The sequence below is a fragment of the Vidua macroura genome, chromosome 2, assembly GCF_024509145.1.
Source record: "Vidua macroura isolate BioBank_ID:100142 chromosome 2, ASM2450914v1, whole genome shotgun sequence".
NCBI lineage: Eukaryota > Metazoa > Chordata > Aves > Passeriformes > Viduidae > Vidua > Vidua macroura.
The window spans coordinates 117,201,243-117,217,328 of NC_071572.1; the positions used below are offsets into that span (position 1 = coordinate 117,201,243).

Below are 16,086 nucleotides of genomic sequence, written 5' to 3' on the forward strand. Positions count from 1 at the left end.
AGACGGGTGACACTTGCCTCCGTCCAAAGGAGGTTATGGAGTAATTGTAGAATCACAAAATCATTTAGTTGGAAAAGCTCAGAGACCCGAGTTCCACTTCCTCTGGAGAGAAATCCGTTTCAATCTGAGGCTGATCTCCCAGGGTTTGGGCTGGGGTACATCCAGCTGTATATCCCAGGAGCCCAGCAGGGTCTGTGTGGCAGCCTGGCAGCGCTGAGCCCTCTCCCGCTGGAGCTTTCCACGTGGGCAGGGAGCGGCAGGTGCTGCCCACCCATCCCAATCCTGTCCACATCCCCGGCTTCTGCAGCAGGACGTACTGAAGCTGTCCTTTCTCCACTTCCAGCTGCACTGGCAGCTCCGTGTGACCGGGAGCACTGCCAGAGGCTGCTCCCCTCTGCTCTCACAAACACTGAGGACCCTGTGCAGTTTCCTCCGGGAATGTTGGCACAGCCAGGGCAGCAAGCCAGACCCGATTCCCGCCAAAAGGAACAAAGGTACAAAAGGCTCATTAATAACAGGCTCGAGCAGACAGGTGGAAACCCCTCATTTGCTCTCACTGTAGGGAGATGCATCTGCCAGGAGGCCGGACTGGGGCTGTGGTGGATTCTTTTGACATAAAACTGATATCCCGCATCAAAGCAGCTAAATTGGATCGGTCCCAGTGGCCATCTAGCTTAGCATCGCATCTCCTGCGATGGAAAACGGGTTCCTTGTCATGGCAGCTGGGGACAAGCTGTACATGAAGGGTCTGATGAAGGAGGAATAAGCAGCATCCTCACATGGCTCAGCCACACAACAGGGCTGCTGTATCGTGTTGGAGATTATAGAACCATGGAATAGTTAGGGCTGGAAAGGGCCTCCAAGGTCATCGAGTCCCCCGGCGCTGCAAGGCCACCACTAACCCGTGTCCCCAAGTGCCACATCGACATGGCTTCAAATCCCTCCAGGTGTGGGGACTGCACCCCTGCCCTGGGCAGCTGTGCCAGGGCTGGACAGCCCTGCTGGGGTCGGACGGGGCTTGGAGCAGCCTGGTCCGTTGGAAGGCTCCCCCGCCCGCGGCAGGGGGTGGGACTGGATGGGTTTTAAGCTCGCTCCCAACCCAAATCCCGCGGTTCCATGATGCGAGCACCTTCCGCACGTCGCAGGGATGGCGGGCGGGGCGGACTGCATTTCCCAGCGTGCCGCGCGGGGCCCGGACTTCCTCCCGCGCCACCAATCAGGAGCGCCCAGGTGTCGCGGGCGGGGCGGGGGCGGAGGCGGCGAGAAGATGGCGGCCAAGAGCGGCCGGAACGGGCTCCTGGACAAGGTACCGTGCGCGGGGCTCCTGAGCCGCCCCGAGCGGCCCCCGCCCCGGCCGGGGCCCCGGGCAGCGCCCCGCCAGCCCCGCGCATTCCCCCGCCGGCCCCGGGCTTCCGCCTTTCACTCCTGGGTATCGCTCCCTCAGCCCTGAGCATCCCCATCCCTGAGCATCCCCATCCCTGAGCATCCCCCCTCAGCCCTGAGCATCCCATCCCTGAGCATCCCCATCCCTGAGCATCCCCCCTCAGCCCTGAGCATCCCATCCCTGAGCATCCCCATCCCTGAGCATCCCCCCTCAGCCCTGAGCATCCCATCCCTGAGCATCCCCATCCCTGAGCATCCCCATCCCTGAGCATCCTCCCTCAGCCCTGAGCATCCCATCCCTGAGAATCCTCATCCCTGAGCATCCCCATCCCTGAGCATCCCCCCTCAGCCCTGAGCATCCCCCCTCATCCCTGAGAATCCTCATCCCTGAGAATCCCCCCTCAGCATCCTCCCTCCAGCCCGGGTCATCCCCCTCCAATTGCTCTCGATGCTTGTATAAGCAAGAATAAATAGTGGGAAGAATTCGACCCTGTCCTCTTACGGCAAAGGCTGTGGCTTCCAATTAGCATGTGTGCTAATTAGCCCTGGAAGAAGATGCTTCAGAAGCAGCCAGCTAAAATATTTGGTACCACAGGCTGGTGTGCGAGCTCTGTCCCAGTTCTCCGTGATTTTTAGATCCTTCTGGCCGCTGCTTTTGTGCCCCATGGAGCTGGTGGACACGCAGCGACATTCACTGTGTGCCTCAGAATTCCCACGTGCCGGGCCCGGGGGAGAGCCGGGCTTTTCCCTGCGCGGCTGCAGGGGAAGCAGATGGAGTTCTGCATCATATTTTAAGTGGTTTTGCTCCTTCCAGAGGAGGGAAAGGAGCTCTTTGGGCTGGTAGTTAATCAATCCAGCTTGGGAGCTTCCAGAGCAGGGAAATAACACCAGGGACATTGAGGGTTGCTTTACTGGCAGCTGAGATTCCAGCTCCAGTCACCGACCCGTTTGAAATACGGGATGACTTGGGATACTCGGGGCTCGGACTGATGTGCCACCAGAAAATAATGTAGCTCAGGGGAAGGTGGGCCCCTTGGAAAAGCTGAGCTGTACGTGGGCACTGTTACTGGGGAGGGACCCATTCCTGCAGAAGATTTGGATAAATGTGAAGAGTGGCAGAGTCCCCTGCTTTTGTTCCGGAGAACGGTTTTAACTGAAATTCCCTGTTTGTGCCTTTTAAATCTCCCCTTGTACCAAGATAGTTGGGGGTTCTCAAAATTTTCCTCCGTCCCCCAAGGGTCCGTGCGTAGCAGTGTGGCTGGAAAGCAGGAGTACATCCAAAGGCAGGAATCCAGCCCAGCTGTCCCTTCCTGGGGAGGGCAGCGGGAGCAGCAAATGCGGAAGCCAAGTGAAACCTGCTGCCAGGTTGTGGAACCGAATGAAACCTGAGACAAGGTGTATAGGCTGAAACCCGCCCAGCAACGGTGCTGCTCAGGCAGCTTTTGGCTGCAGATTCCCTCTGTCCAGCCAGGCTTTCCCAAACAGGCAGGTGCTCTCTGGTGTGCCCCTGTCCTGGTGCTCACGGCAGGAACAGGCAGTTGGGATGAAGGTGCCCTCACCCCACACTTTCCGTTGCAGTGGAAGATTGATGACAAGCCAGTAAAAATTGACAAATGGGATGGTTCAGCTGTGAAAAATTCCTTGGACGACTCTGCCAAAAAGGTAGGTGCTCTCTCTGCTGAGTTGTCCCTCCTGGGAAGCTCTCTGGTGTTCTTTCCTGCTTTTTGGGGTTGGTTGTGCCCGTAGCCATGCTGGGTCTGTAGCGTCTCTTGTGATTCCCACGTGTTTGTGCCTGACAGGGATCAACTATCAGGGTGCCTGATGCAGACATTAACGCCCCACAAACCTTCTGCTCAGTTTGCCTGTGCCACTGGGATTGCTCCCTTCAACCCCTTCCCAAATTCCTGAAAAGCTTGCCATGGGCTCGGCTGCCTGTTTCTCCCGCAGGTGCTCCTGGAGAAGTACAAATACGTGGAAAACTTCCGTCTGATCGACGGCCGCCTCATCATCTGCACAATCTCTTGTCTCTTCGCCATCGTCGCTTTGATTTGGGATTACCTGCACCCTTTTCCTGAGTCCAAACCGGTTCTTGCCTTCTGTGTTGTCTCATATCCTTTGCAGATCTTGTCGTGGTTATACCAGAGGGGTTTGATTTTCCCTTCTGGATATTCCCATCTTCAGGCCTGCGGGAATTGTGTTCCTGTTGTGTGGAGATCAGCTGACAATCAGTCAGTTTTCATGTGACAGGAAAATTCCTGCCTGGCTGGCTGTAATGCCCCTAAATTTGGGTGGTCTGAGGCAGATCCTTTTTTGTTATTCTATCCACAGTCTGGTTACAGACACGTTTGCATTTCCCTAATACCACAGGTCAGATACTGAGAGGGGAAGGAGGAAATTCTTGCCTCTGCAGAGGGATCTGGACAGGCTGGATCCACGGGCTGAGGTCACTCCATGAGGCTCAGCAATGCAAAGGAGTACTGGTGGCCTGGACTGGAGAAATGGTTGGACTCAACGGGCTCAGAGATGTTTTCCAACCTAAATAATTCTGTGATCCTAAGGAATTTCATCGTTCCTGGCTGTTCTGGGTGGCTTTCAGAACAAATGGGTGACTTGTCTTGCAGCACTTGAAATTACTGAATTCCAAAAATGGGAAAGAGGAATTGCTTGGTCTGTGCTTAGGAGGAATGCCCAGCAACTCCTTCTGTGGCTTGTTCAGTCTCAAGTTTTCCCACTATTTCCCAGCAAATGTCAGAGAATCCCAGACTGGTTTGGGTGGGAAGGGACCTTAAAGCTCATCCAGTTCCACCCCCTTCCACTTCCACTGGACACTTCCACTAAACCAGGTTGCTCCAAGCCCCATCCAACCTGGCCTTGGACACTTCCAGGGAGTGAATAATAAATTATTAAATTTATTACTTAATTTCTCATGCTGATGAAGCATCAGCCAAACATCCCGTTTGGAATCAAAATGTTAAACCACAGTGTCTGAGGGGATCCGAGCGACTTCTCTGCCTAATTTCTGCTTCTCCTTGCACCCTCCCAATTTCCTTAACTTCCTGTGCACGTATTTTGTGATGATGGGAATCCTGACCATTTATACCTCGTACAAAGAGAAGAGCATTTTCCTGGTGGCTCACAGGAAGGACCCGGCCGGGATGGATCCCGACGACGTCTGGCAGCTCTCCTCCAGCCTCAAACGGTACCGCTCGCTCCGGCAGCCCGGGCTCCCTAGAGATCACCCAAAATACTGCCTTTTCTTCTGAAACCCACCATCCCACGCTGCTCCATCTAAAACCATGTCCTGCTCCAGGAACGGGAGCAGCTCCACGTGGTTTTCTGGCACCAGTGTTGATGTTTCACTTCTCTTTAAAGCGGGGCATAAAGGCCTTTAGCTGTGTTCATTGCGAGTGCCCGGGCGGGGAGCTCCAGCCCGGGAGGGTTTTCCCCTCGCACAGGAGGGGCTTTCTGTCCCGGCTGGGATCTGCTCTGAGGTGTGTCTGCCCTCCCGCAGGTTCGATGACAAGTACACCCTGAAGCTGACCTTCATCAGCGGGAAAACCAAGCAGCAGAGGGAAGCCGAGTTCACCAAATCCATCGCCAAGTTCTTCGATAACAACGGCACGTTAGTCATGGAGGCCTACGAGCCAGAGGTGTCCAAGCTGCACGACAGCCTGGCCCTGGAGAGGAAAACAAAATGATTTCAGAGCCCACCCGCCTCCCGGCAGCCTGCTAAATTAACACCAATAAAGTCAAATGGCAAAGAAAGTGAATCATGGCCTCTGTTTTTGTCCTGAAGTCCTATTCCGTGTTGGAGAAGCAGGAATTTTAATCTTGGACCCAAGATTTGTTGAAGCCCATGGCTAAGCTTGGTCTCTGTGCCTGCCTTCCAGGCTCTGAGGCAGACTCTAAAATTGGATTTTGGGGACCCTCAGGAGGGGAAACACATCACCAATGCTGCCCCAGCGTCCTCTGCTTTACCTGGCAGTGCTTTATCCCATGGCTCTGTGTCCAGGGGGCTTTACCAATCCCACCTTTCCGTTGTCTGGTAGGAGTTCAGGACAAAACCCTTCTGTGAAACAACCATCCCCTCGCAAACAAGTTTGCTTTATTTTTGTATTTATCTAAGTGGGAGTAGAGGATTGTTTTAACCTTTTGTGTGTCAGGGGGAAGAATCAATTATGCTACTTCTGTGTGCTCAGCCACGAAGCTTCTCAGAAAGTGTAAAAGATTTTCCAAGCTGTGTCTGTCTGTCCCATGGTTCCCTTCTGGCATCTCCCGTTCCGTGTGTCCCTTCTATAAGCTGGCATTTTTTAAAAGAGAGATTTTTTTGGGTTGTTTTTTCAATAAAAAGGAAGAACAGACATCAAACGTGTCCTGGAGCATCTCTGGGGTGTCTCATGCCTGGGGAGGGAATCCCACTGCACAAAATCCTCAAGGCTGGAAGAATCCCGGCATTCCCATGGCACCACAACAAGTCTTGTCACCTAAACCTCGTCCCCAGGTGCCACCGGATGAAGATGATTCATCTTTTTATCTTGCAGAGCTGGTTGGGCTTGGCTGCCTCACCTCAAGGAACCCCCAGATGGACCCTCCTGGTTTTCCAGCCCTCCCTCTCCACACGCGTCCCACAGGGGCGCCCGGCAGGGGATTCTCCTGGCCCCCCAAGCAGGGTCCTGCCTCCATCCCCCTCTTGGCTCCCCTCCCGCCTGCTGGGGAGAGGGTCGGGACTTGGCAGCGGCTGCACCGGTGAGTCTCCTCCTGGTATTCCACCGCTCCACCTCCCCCGCAGGAGGAGCCCATCACCCGCTCACACCTGCACAGGCACTGTCCCTGCTGTCCCGGCACCGGCGCCAGGCTCGGGTATCCCGGCAGCGGGATCCCCGCCCGCTTCCTTGGCCCGCCGAGCGCCTGATCCGGCCCCCCCGGCTCCGGGAGCTGCAGGAAGAGGCGGAGCGGGGCGGCCCCGGCGCGGCGGCGGCGAGAGCAGCGGGGTCTGCGGGGATGGGGGGATGCGGGAATGCGGGGATGGGGAGTGCGGGGGATGGAGGAGTGCGGGGGGGCCGCGGCACGGAGGGGATGGGAGGGTCGGTGCTTGTGAGGTGCAGGGCGGTGCAGGGGGATTGGGACTGGGACTGGGGGGGGTCACCGAGGCGTAGGGGAGTCGGGCTGTGGGGGTGTCGGGGGGTACAGGGCGAGAATCCGGGTACTGCAGGTGGATGGGGGGCGATCAGTGCCTGCGGGGCCGCAGGGGGGTCAGGACATGTGAAGGGGGATGCACGGAGGGGGTGTCTGTCACTGCGGGGTCAGTGCATGCTGGGGTGGAGGGGGTTTGTGCTGTGGGCGAGCGTAGGGACGTGGGGGGTGCAGGGTGGGATCCAGCTGGGAGGGGTGCACGGGGAATGGAGGGGTGCACGGGCACAGGGACTCTGGGCTAGTGCCACCCGGGGAGCTTAAGGCGCCGGGAGCTCGGGGGTCCCGAGCAGGAGATCACAGTCCTTGGGAAGAGCCGGGAGGTGGCACCGTGGGTGGAGCAGGGGAGCCTGTGCAGTACAGGGCGGCAGCACAGACGGGCAGGAGGGCGGCTGTGACCCCGCCGAGGGGCTCTGCTCTCACCCCACTCTCCCACCCTGCTCAGGTCCCAGGGGGAACCTCCGGGCGGCCACCATGTCCCAGGCCACCACCTGCCTCAAGGTGAGCCTTCATCCCTATCCCCCCCGTACAGGTCACCCTCTCCTTTGCCGGGATTTAACCCTTTACATCTGGCTTTCCCACCCTTGCAGCAGCAGGGGGACGGCGGGGAGAGCCCTCCACCGCCGCCACCACCACCAGGATCCCCGCACGTTTTCCCTCCGGAGACGCTGTTCCGGCAGGCAGGTGGGGTCACCTACCGCATCCCAGCTCTGCTCTACGTCCCCCCGGATGATTCCTTCCTGGCCTTTGCCGAGAAGCGCTCCTCGGCCCGGGACGAGGATGCCAAGCACCTGGTGCTGCGGCGGGGCCGCCGGCACGGCTCCTCGGTCAAGGTAAAATCCCCCCGGGCTGTAGGAACAAGAGATGGGCGCGATGCCCGGTGGCTCCAGGGTGCAGCGACCCCGTGGCTGAGCCCCATTTTCCTTCTTGCCGGCAGTGGGGTCCCATGGAGGAGCTGTCGGCGTTGGCGCTGCCCGGCCACCGCACCATGAACCCCTGTCCTCTCTACGACGCCAGGAGCGGCACCGTCTTCCTCTTCTGCATCTGCGTGGAGCAGGGAAAGACGGAGCGGTGCCAGATCTGGAGCGGCTGCAGCGCCGCGCGTCTCTGCTTCGCCACCAGCGCCGACGGCGGCCGCGGCTGGAGCGCGCTGCGGGACGTGACGGACGAGGCCATCGGCGCCGACCTGTCCCGCTGGGCCACCTTCGCCGTGGGGCCGGGCCACGGGCTACAGCTGGGCTCGGGGCGGCTGGTGGTGCCGGCCTACACCTACTACGTGCACGGCTGTCTGTGCGGGGCCCTGCGGCTGCCCTGCTTCACCCGCCAGCATTCCCTCGTCTTCTACAGCGACGACGGCGGGCGCCGCTGGCACAAGGGCGCCCTGCTGGGCGGCGAGCGGACGGGCGAGTGCCAGGTGGCCGAGGTGGGCGGCCCGCGGCAGCCCGTGCTGTACTGCAGCGCCCGGGCGCCGCGGGGCTGCCGGGCCGTGGCGCTCAGCACCGACCGCGGGCTGCGCTTCCAGCGGCCGGCGCCGTGCGCGGCGCTGGGCGAGCCGCCGGGGGGCTGCCAGGGCAGCGTGGTCAGCTTCGCCGCGCCCGCCCGCTCCGCCGGGGCGCCCCCCTGGTTGCTCTACTCACACCCCACGGACCGGCAGCGCCGGCGCGATTTGGGCCTCTACGTCAACCCCTCGCCGCTGGACGGGGCGGGCTGGCGGCGGCCCTGGGTGCTGCGCGCCGGGCCGGCCGGCTACTCCGACCTGGCCGTCTGCCCCGGCGGCCTCTTCGGGTGCTTGTTCGAGTGCGGCGCCAGCAGCGCCTGCGAGGAAATCAGCTTCTGCCTCTTCACCCTGGACCCCTCCGGCGATCAGGACCTCAAGGCTCCCTAAAATAGACCCGTTTTAGGCAGTGCGGTCACGCCTGAGCGTCGGCAGCCGGATCCAGTGAGCGCGGCAGTGCCGGGAGCTCACCAGGATGTTTCAAGTGCACCAGAGGCTCGTCGTCGTGTACCTTTTATTTAATTATGTCTTTTTAATCGCCCGTCAGATGTTGTCGGTGACCTGCGGCAGTGGAGGATCTGGCTTGGCCAAGGGGGATGCCAGCTCAGCATAGGAAATGCCGCTGCTTCTCCAAAAATCAGCATTTTTCACCTGGTAGCAGCTGAAAAGCAGAAGGTGCCAGCAAGAGCAGCTAATTCCCTGAGGGAAAAGTACCCAGAAATCTTGGTTTAGTTAAAAATATTCTAGTTCCTGTGTTCCTGCAGGTGGCAGAGGATTCCCAGTTTTTACCATTTTTTATCCTCTTTTCTTCACTTGCCTGCTTTAGACTGAGTTTCTCCCTGCCTCCCGGGAAAAAGCTCTCAAATCTTGTTTGAGTGGGGGGAGAGGAGTGTTGGGGGGGGTTTCATTCTGCTCCATAGGGAACAGCTTGTAGCATCCCGACAGTGACAGTGACCTCACATCCCCGTGCTGCTGTCAAATAAAATTCTCCCAAAACACATGAAATCCAGTCAATGCAGGGAAAATCCCAACGGAGCTGGCCCTGCTCCAGAAAGATGCAGGATGGCCCCAAGCGTGGCACCTCCCACTCCATCCTGGTGCTGTGTTTTGTGTGTGGAGAGGCGGGATGGGGGCAGACAGGATGAGTGCAAGGCGGGACGGGCACTATCGGGGCGGGCACAGGCAGGACGTGGACAGGGACGGGCAGGAGGGGGCCAGACAAAAGAACGACAGAAGGTAAAATAGGACAGACAGAAGCAGGCGGGCAGGATGAAGCTGAGGACAGAGCAGGATGGGGCCAGGACAGAACAGGGAAAGGGGCAGGGACTGGCAGGATGAGGCTGGGGCCGGACGGGGCCAGATAAGAGGGGGACAAGCAGGATAGGGGCAGATTGGCGGGGCAGATTGGAATGGGGACAGGGACGAGCAGGACGGGGACCAGCACCACACCGCCCTCCCCAGCCAGCGTGGCGGATCCGGGGCACCCCCCACCCCTTTTCCCCCCAAAGGCGGGGCCTCTCCGCCCCTTTTCCCCCGGCTTCTCCCGGCGGCGGCGGCCGGATGCGGGCGCTGCGGCTCGGGGCACGGCTGACACCGGGAGTGCTGGGGGCACTGCTGGGGCTGCTGGGGGCTCGGGGGGCGCTGCTGGGACCGGAGGTACAGGGTCTACTGGGGTGTTGGGGACACTTGGAGCACCGGGGCCACTGAGCATAGTGTGGGTGCTGGGGCCACTGCTGGGACTAGGGGCGCTGGAGGTACTGGGGATACTGGGAGCACTGGGGGCGCTGGGAGCACTGGCGGCGCTGGGGGTGCTGGGGGCGCTGCTGGCGCTGCTGCCGCCCCCCGCCCCGGCCGAGACGTTCTCTGCGATGCTGAGCGTGCGGGGAGCGCTGGGCGCCGAGCGCCGCCTGCTCCGCCGGCTCCGCTCCTACCTGCGGGACGAGAGCTCCCGCCTGCGCCTCCTCCGCAGGTACCGGCACCCCCCAACCGCGCCGCGGCCACGGCTGGGGCGCCCGCAGCATCCGCTCCCCTCCAGCCACCCATCCCGCCCCCCAGCCCCAGGCGTGGGCGATTCCCTGGCTATGAGGAGGGGTTATCCCATCCCCACCTTCCCCGCAGCACCCCATTTTTGGGAGTGGCCCTAAATAAGAGCGTGGTGGGAGGACGGGAAGCTGAGACTGGACGTGGCTCAGGCCCCCCCTTCCCCCAGCTGTGCCCCGGGAGAGGGACATGGCCCCTCACCCACGGGGATCTGGGTGGCAGCATCCCCAAGGCATGGGCCATCCCCACCGTCCCACCAGGGCCGGGTCGGGCAATCCCTCAGCTCTGGCTTGGCCAAAGAGCGGACGCTGAGGCGAAGCTGCCCAACAATGGGGGCACTCAGTCCTCACCCGGGCGGTGTCAACACCGAGGAGCATCGAAGTGTCCTGCTGTGGGTGCCCTGTAGGTTCTATGAGAAGGTCCAGGCACTGCACCAGGACCCCGAGGCCTCGGTGGACAACCCCTTGTTGGCCTTCAGCCTCATCAAGCGCCTCCACTCTGACTGGCCCAACATCATCTACAGCGACGAGGCCACCAGGAACACCCAGGGTACAGGGAAGATGCTCAGCCTTATGTCCCCTCTGGCACCTAGGCCAGGAAATAGATGGAGGGGCTGGGGAACAGGTGGAGAAGCAAGAAGATTGTTGGAGGAGCAGAACGGATGGAGGAGCAGAATGTGGGGTCCCCAGGGAAATGAGCTGATAAAGGCGATTGCACCTCATCATTTAATTAATTTCACCTCTTTTCCACCCTGCAGCACTCCATGCTGGCCTCAGGGAGGTGGAGCAGGAGCTGCCTGGAGCTGAGGACCTGGATGGGGCGGCCAGGGCGCTGATGCGGCTGCAGGACGTCTACGCACTGAGCGTCAAGGGCTTGGCCAGCGGCATCTTCCAGAGAGCCGGGCACCCGCCCCTCTACAGCCCCGGCCGGCGCGCCTCCCTCTCTGCCGACGACTGCTTCCACGTGGGAAAGGTGAGGGAGAGCCCCCTAAGCCTCCACAAAACTTCTCCAGCCCGGGGTGTTGCTTCCATAGGGATGGACATGGGGGTTTCTTTACATGAGGTGGAAGTGAAGGTGGAAATGGGGATGGAGACTGAGGTGGGGATGGAACAGGAAAGGAAGGGATGGGACAGGTTGGGGACGATGTGGGAGGGAACAGGGATGGAGATGGCAATAGGAAAGCGACAGATGCAATGGTACAGGATGGGCAGGAATTGCAGTGGGATGGGATGGGATGGGATGGGATGGGATGGGATGGGATGGGATGGGATGGGATGGGATGGGATGGGATGGGATAGGGTGGGATGGGATGGGGTGGGATAGGATAGGGTGGGATGGGGTGGGATGGGGTGGGATGGGGTGGGATGGCCCAGCTGGCAGGTGCAGGTGACGTGTTGCCCCGCAGGTGGCCTATGACACAGGTGACTATTACCACTCCATTGCGTGGCTGGAGGAGGCTGTCAGCCTCTTCCGCCTCTCCTATGGCAGCTGGAACCTGGAGGACCGGAGCAGCCTGGAGGATGCTCTGGACCATCTGGCCTTCTCCTACTTCATGGTACAACCACGAGTCCCCTCCCCATCCCCAGTGTCCAGTAGAGCCAAACCATGGGTGGGAGGATGGATGCTTATGGGGTCTCCACTCCCCCATCCAGGCTGGAAACATCTCTCATGCCTTGAGCCTCTCCCGGGAGTTTCTCCGCTACGGTATGTGGGACAACCCTGAATGCAGCAGGAAGAGGGAAAAGATTTTGGGATGTCCCCATCACCTCTGCATGGCAACAGCCTCCCTCACTCAATTTCTTGCCCCCATCTGGGGTAATTCTCCAGAGACCGATGCCAGGGAAGGGGGTTGATGGGGATGCAGCATTCTGGGTGACACCACCTCCCCAGCAGATCCCAGCAACCAAAGGGTGTCGAGGAACGTGGCCAAGTACAAGAAGCTGCTGGAGATGGGGACGGGGGCAAGTGCCAGGCCCCTGCAGCGCCCCAACAGCACCCGCCTGCAGAGCCGCGATGCCTACGAGGAGCTGTGCCAGCGCCCCGGGGGGCAGGTGGGACTGGCAGGGGTGCCGTGGTCCCCCACCACCACTGTGCCCCCCTCACGCCCTCCTTGCTCCTCTTCCTCCCCAGCCAGCCCCAGAGCAGCTCCTGCACCTCGGCTGCTCCTACGAGACCAATGGCAGCCCCTTCCTCCTCCTCCAGCCTGCCAAGAAGGAGATGGTCCGGATCCATCCCCATGTGGCTCTGTACCATGATTTCATCACCGATGCTGAGGCTGAGACCATCAAGGGGTTGGCAGGGCCCTGGGTGAGCCATCCCCGTCCCCAGGGATGTCCCTTTCCTGCAGCAGGGTGTCCCAGGAGATCATGATCCAGGGTGAAGGCAGAGATAGGAGGGGTTTTAAGGCCAAAGCCTCCTCCAGGGAGTTCAGATGGGACGGGGCTTGGAGCCACCTCATCTAGTGGAAGGTGTCCCTGCCTATGGCAGGGAGTGGAACTGGATGATCTTGGAAGGCCCCTTCCAACCCAAAGCACTCTAGGATTAGATGAGACCCTGGGGATGATGATCCCTGTTCCATGTGAACCCCTCAAAAGACTTTTTGGAAGAAACCAGGTCCACAGATGCACCTAAACCACTTCCCCACCAGGCTTGACTTGGTGACTCCACCCACCGTCACTGCTTCCCTCACCCCACCACCCTTGGGTTGGGACATTTGGCAAGCAGCTGGTACAAACCCACCAAAACGGCTCCTGCTCGGTGCGAGGGTCCCCGTGTGTGGCAACATGCACCCCCCATGTGTCCTTCAGCTGCAGAGATCCGTGGTTGCCTCTGGGGAGAAGCAGCAGAAAGCCGAGTACCGGATAAGCAAGAGGTAGTGGCCACCCCTCGCTCGTCCTCCAGCCAGTGGGACCTGGCCAGTGGCTCCATGGCCACCTGTGAGGTGGCAGCGAAGCCGTGCTGGGAGGCCTGGCCCCTCCAGCAGTGCCCTGAGGGTGAAGCCCAGCCACAGGTGAATTTGGGGGGCTGACGTGGGGTGGTCCCGCAGCGCCTGGCTGAAGGACACGGCCGACCCCGTGGTGCGCGCGCTGGATCGGCGCATCGCCGCCGTCACCGGCCTGGACCTGCGGCCACCCTACGCCGAGTACCTGCAGGTGGTCAACTACGGCTTGGGAGGCCACTACGAGCCACACTTCGACCACGCCACGGTCAGGGAGCTGCCAGGGTGGGGGACCGTGGGATGGCACCCGGGGGGGTTCCTGTGGTGCTCCTGGGGTGGACTCAGGGGTGGTTCCTGGGGTATTCCTGGGGATGGGCCCTGGGTTGGCCTTTGGGGTGATTCCTCAGATGTTCCTGAAGGAGAACTCTTGGGTAGTCCCTCAGATATTCCTGGAGATGGGCCCTGGGATGCTCCTCATGGTGCTGCTGGGGTGGTGCCCAAGGGAAGACCCCGAGCGGTCCCTGGGGGTGTCCCCATGGTGATCCCTAGGTTATTCCCTGAGATGTTCCTAGTGATGCAGCCTGGGATGGCCCCTGGCAGGGGTGGGATGGATGGTCCCAGGATGGTGATCCCTGGGTGGGGATATTCCTGGGAAGGGAGGGGAGGAGGGACAAAAAAGAAGGAAGAAGGAGGGATTTTCTGTGGGGGGAACAGTGTGGGTCAGCTTAGAGCTCCTGGGGTGTGAGGGGCCTCTGGGCTGAGCTGTGCCAGTGCAGGACTGACCGTCCCCACGGCACTGACCGTGCTCACCTCCCCTTTTGGAGCAGTCCACGAAGAGCCCCCTGTACAGAATGAAGTCGGGCAACAGGATCGCCACAGTCATGATCTACGTGAGTCCCCCCTCGTTTCCAAGCCTGGAGGGATGGCACTCACGGGATATGGCGTGGGTGAGGGCAGCCCTAAAACACTGGAGTGCGTGGGAAGTGCCAATGTCTGTGGAGTATTCGGGAGCTTGTGCCGTGCCAAAGTGAGGGGAACAGAGTTGGGGCCCAAGGGAGGTTTTGTGCCTCAGTTTCCCTGTGCAAAGGAGCATCACAGGGAAGGGGGGATCCATGGCTCCTATTTTTGCTCCTTTTCCAGCTGAGTGCAGTGGAGGCTGGAGGCTCCACTGCTTTCATCTATGCCAACTTCAGCGTGCCCGTGGTCAAGGTGAGGGGTCACGTGGAATCGCTGGGAGCAGGGAAGGGAGGGTGCTGCTCTCTGTATCTCAGCTCTCACAGGGAGTTTTGGTCAAGCCTCTCCTGATGCCAAACCCCAGCCCCGGGCTCCCCACTCTGTTTTGGGGTGCCAAAATTCAGTCTTGGGGATCCTAGCTCTGTTTAGGGTATCAAACCCATCTCTGCCCCACAGAATGCGGCTCTTTTCTGGTGGAACCTGCGGAGGAACGGGAATGGTGACGGGGACACCCTCCACGCCGGCTGCCCCGTCCTGGCTGGGGACAAGTGGGGTGAGAGATGCTACCAGGTGTCACCCTGGGGTACACGGGGCTGAGGGACAGCCCCACCAACAGGGAGGCAAGAGGGGCTGGGAATGCATAAATACCCTGGAAAACAGGGAAAAAGTTCCCTGATAGCAGCACAGGACTAGAGAAAGGTGCAGAGGGAAGGGAACGGACAGGGGTCTGTGTCCTTGTCTGTTCCAGTGGCGAATAAGTGGATCCATGAACACGGGCAGGAGTTCCGGCGGCCGTGCAGTGCTGACCCGCAGGACTGAGCCGCCGTGGGACCCCAGATGTGACATCTGCAGGTGGCAAAGCCACCCCAGATGTGACATCTGCAGGTGGCAAAGGCACCCCAGATGTGACATCTGCAGGTGGCAAAGCCGCCCCGGCACAGCGGAGCGAGGAAGGGAGGGAAGGGGGTAGCAGCGGAGCAGGGGGCGATCGGGAGGGGCGCTTGCTCAACCACGGCCAAACTGGGTGGATGGAAATAAAGTCAAAAGACACTAAACCGGAGTCTGTCCTGGGGTGCCAAGCCCTATCCCTGTGGCTCCCATCTGTTTTGGAATGCTAAAATCCAGTCTCGGGGAGAAGGCAGCTCCTTCCAGCCGTCCTGGCCCCACGCCTGCCTGCCTGCAGACAAGCTCCCTTTCTGCACCGTGACCGCAGCCCCGCGGTGAGTGGCAGGCGAGCAGCAGAAAGCAGGCAGCCGGGCCCGGGCAGCGCACGGGGGCCGGGCAGGAGCCCGCGCCCGGCCGGCACCTCCGTGGGCGGCTGCCCGAGAGCAGGGAGGCTCGGGCTGCGGCACAGCGGCTGCCCAGCTCCGGCCAGCCGCATGGTCCCGGCGGCTTTCCTGCTCCCTGCTCCCTGCTCCGTGCCCAGCCATGCCTGCTGTGCCTCCAGGGAGCCTCGGGGCCTTTCCCAAAGCCTCCCTGCCCGGCGGTCCGCGGGGCCGTGCGGCCCGGGCTCCCTCAGCCTGCTTCGCTAGCTGGGGCTTTGTTAGCCTAGGCCAGCGGGTTGGCTTTGGGTTTTTTTGGTTTGGTTTTTTTTTTTTCCTGGCCAAGGAGACTGTGGGAGCAATCCTTCGGCCGTTTTGTTTTGTTTTTTCCCCCTCCGAGCTGTTCGGTTGAGTTTTGGTCGAAGATCACGGAGGCCCGGCGGGCGGAGCACCGGCCGGGACGGGAGGGGCCAACCGGACACAGGACACCAAATCCAACGGCTTCATAACTGCAGTGAGGAGGGGACCCCGCCATAAGCCCAGCAGGTTCCGTCGCCTCCTTTTGCCCGAGCTGCTGCGTGCACCCTTTGCACCCTTTGTGTTTCCCCTTCCCTCAGACAGCAGCCGCCGCCATTTTTTCCATCCCCGGGAGGTTGCGGCCGTTGTGGGCTTTTTTTCCCTTTCCCTGGAATTCTGTTTTGTTTTGTTGGTTTTTTTTTTTTGTTTGTTTTGTTCTTGTTCTTGTTTTTGCTTTGATTTTAGTTTTGGTTTGGTTTGGTTTTGGTTGGTTTTGTTTCTATCCGGCTGGGGTGGTGGTGGCGAGG

At 60.4% G+C, this 16,086-nt stretch overlaps 3 protein-coding genes across 6 annotated transcripts; all 3 read left to right on the forward strand.

The window, feature by feature from the left end:
• The first annotated feature begins 1,132 nt into the window (after nt 1-1,132).
• SPCS2 (signal peptidase complex subunit 2) lies at nt 1,133-5,153 on the forward strand. The gene is made up of 5 exons (XM_053970545.1): nt 1,133-1,306; nt 2,962-3,045; nt 3,331-3,491; nt 4,448-4,582; nt 4,895-5,153. Exons 1-5 carry the CDS (start codon nt 1,148-1,150, stop codon nt 5,079-5,081), a joined length of 726 nt encoding a protein of 241 aa, XP_053826520.1. The 5' UTR covers nt 1,133-1,147; the 3' UTR covers nt 5,082-5,153.
• Nucleotides 5,154-6,192: 1,039 nt separating this feature from the next.
• Nucleotides 6,193-9,068, forward strand: NEU3 (neuraminidase 3). Of its 4 annotated transcripts, none has more exons than XM_053970526.1 (4): nt 6,193-6,374; nt 7,019-7,074; nt 7,164-7,406; nt 7,511-9,068. In XM_053970526.1, exons 2-4 carry the CDS (start codon nt 7,048-7,050, stop codon nt 8,456-8,458), a joined length of 1,218 nt encoding a protein of 405 aa, XP_053826501.1. In that variant the 5' UTR covers nt 6,193-6,374; nt 7,019-7,047; the 3' UTR covers nt 8,459-9,068. The 4 variants fall into 4 exon arrangements, with proteins under 4 accessions (XP_053826501.1, XP_053826504.1, XP_053826502.1 ...); XM_053970529.1 differs by having other exon boundaries at nt 7,167-7,406; XM_053970527.1 differs by lacking the exon at nt 6,193-6,374 and having other exon boundaries at nt 6,806-7,074.
• Nucleotides 9,069-9,194: 126 nt separating this feature from the next.
• Nucleotides 9,195-15,419, forward strand: P4HA3 (prolyl 4-hydroxylase subunit alpha 3). Its single transcript, XM_053969842.1, has 14 exons — nt 9,195-9,304; nt 9,534-10,037; nt 10,515-10,657; nt 10,866-11,080; nt 11,514-11,663; nt 11,761-11,812; nt 12,002-12,159; nt 12,239-12,415; nt 12,916-12,980; nt 13,155-13,314; nt 13,874-13,936; nt 14,187-14,255; nt 14,457-14,553; nt 14,749-15,419. Exons 1-14 carry the CDS (start codon nt 9,195-9,197, stop codon nt 14,817-14,819), a joined length of 2,034 nt encoding a protein of 677 aa, XP_053825817.1. The 3' UTR covers nt 14,820-15,419.
• Nucleotides 15,420-16,086: the final 667 nt, after the last annotated feature.

Excerpts from the sequence above, each read along its gene's own strand:
- SPCS2 (XM_053970545.1), top strand. The coding sequence starts at position 1,148 with ATGGCGGGCGGGGCGGACTGCATTTCCCAGCGTGCCGCGCGGGGCCCG. Across the intron at positions 3,046-3,330 it reads TGGACGACTCTGCCAAAAAG|GTGCTCCTGGAGAAGTACAA; the intron begins GTAGGTGCTCTC and ends TTTCTCCCGCAG. Across the intron at positions 4,583-4,894 it reads CTCTCCTCCAGCCTCAAACG|GTTCGATGACAAGTACACCC; the intron begins GTACCGCTCGCT and ends GCCCTCCCGCAG.
- NEU3 (XM_053970526.1), top strand. The coding sequence starts at position 7,048 with ATGTCCCAGGCCACCACCTGCCTCAAG. Across the intron at positions 7,075-7,163 it reads AGGCCACCACCTGCCTCAAG|CAGCAGGGGGACGGCGGGGA; the intron begins GTGAGCCTTCAT and ends CCACCCTTGCAG. Across the intron at positions 7,407-7,510 it reads GGCACGGCTCCTCGGTCAAG|TGGGGTCCCATGGAGGAGCT; the intron begins GTAAAATCCCCC and ends TCTTGCCGGCAG.
- P4HA3 (XM_053969842.1), top strand. The coding sequence starts at position 9,195 with ATGGGGGCAGACAGGATGAGTGCAAGGCGGGACGGGCACTATCGGGGC. Across the intron at positions 12,981-13,154 it reads GAGTACCGGATAAGCAAGAG|CGCCTGGCTGAAGGACACGG; the intron begins GTAGTGGCCACC and ends GTGGTCCCGCAG. Across the intron at positions 14,554-14,748 it reads CCTGGCTGGGGACAAGTGGG|TGGCGAATAAGTGGATCCAT; the intron begins GTGAGAGATGCT and ends TGTCTGTTCCAG.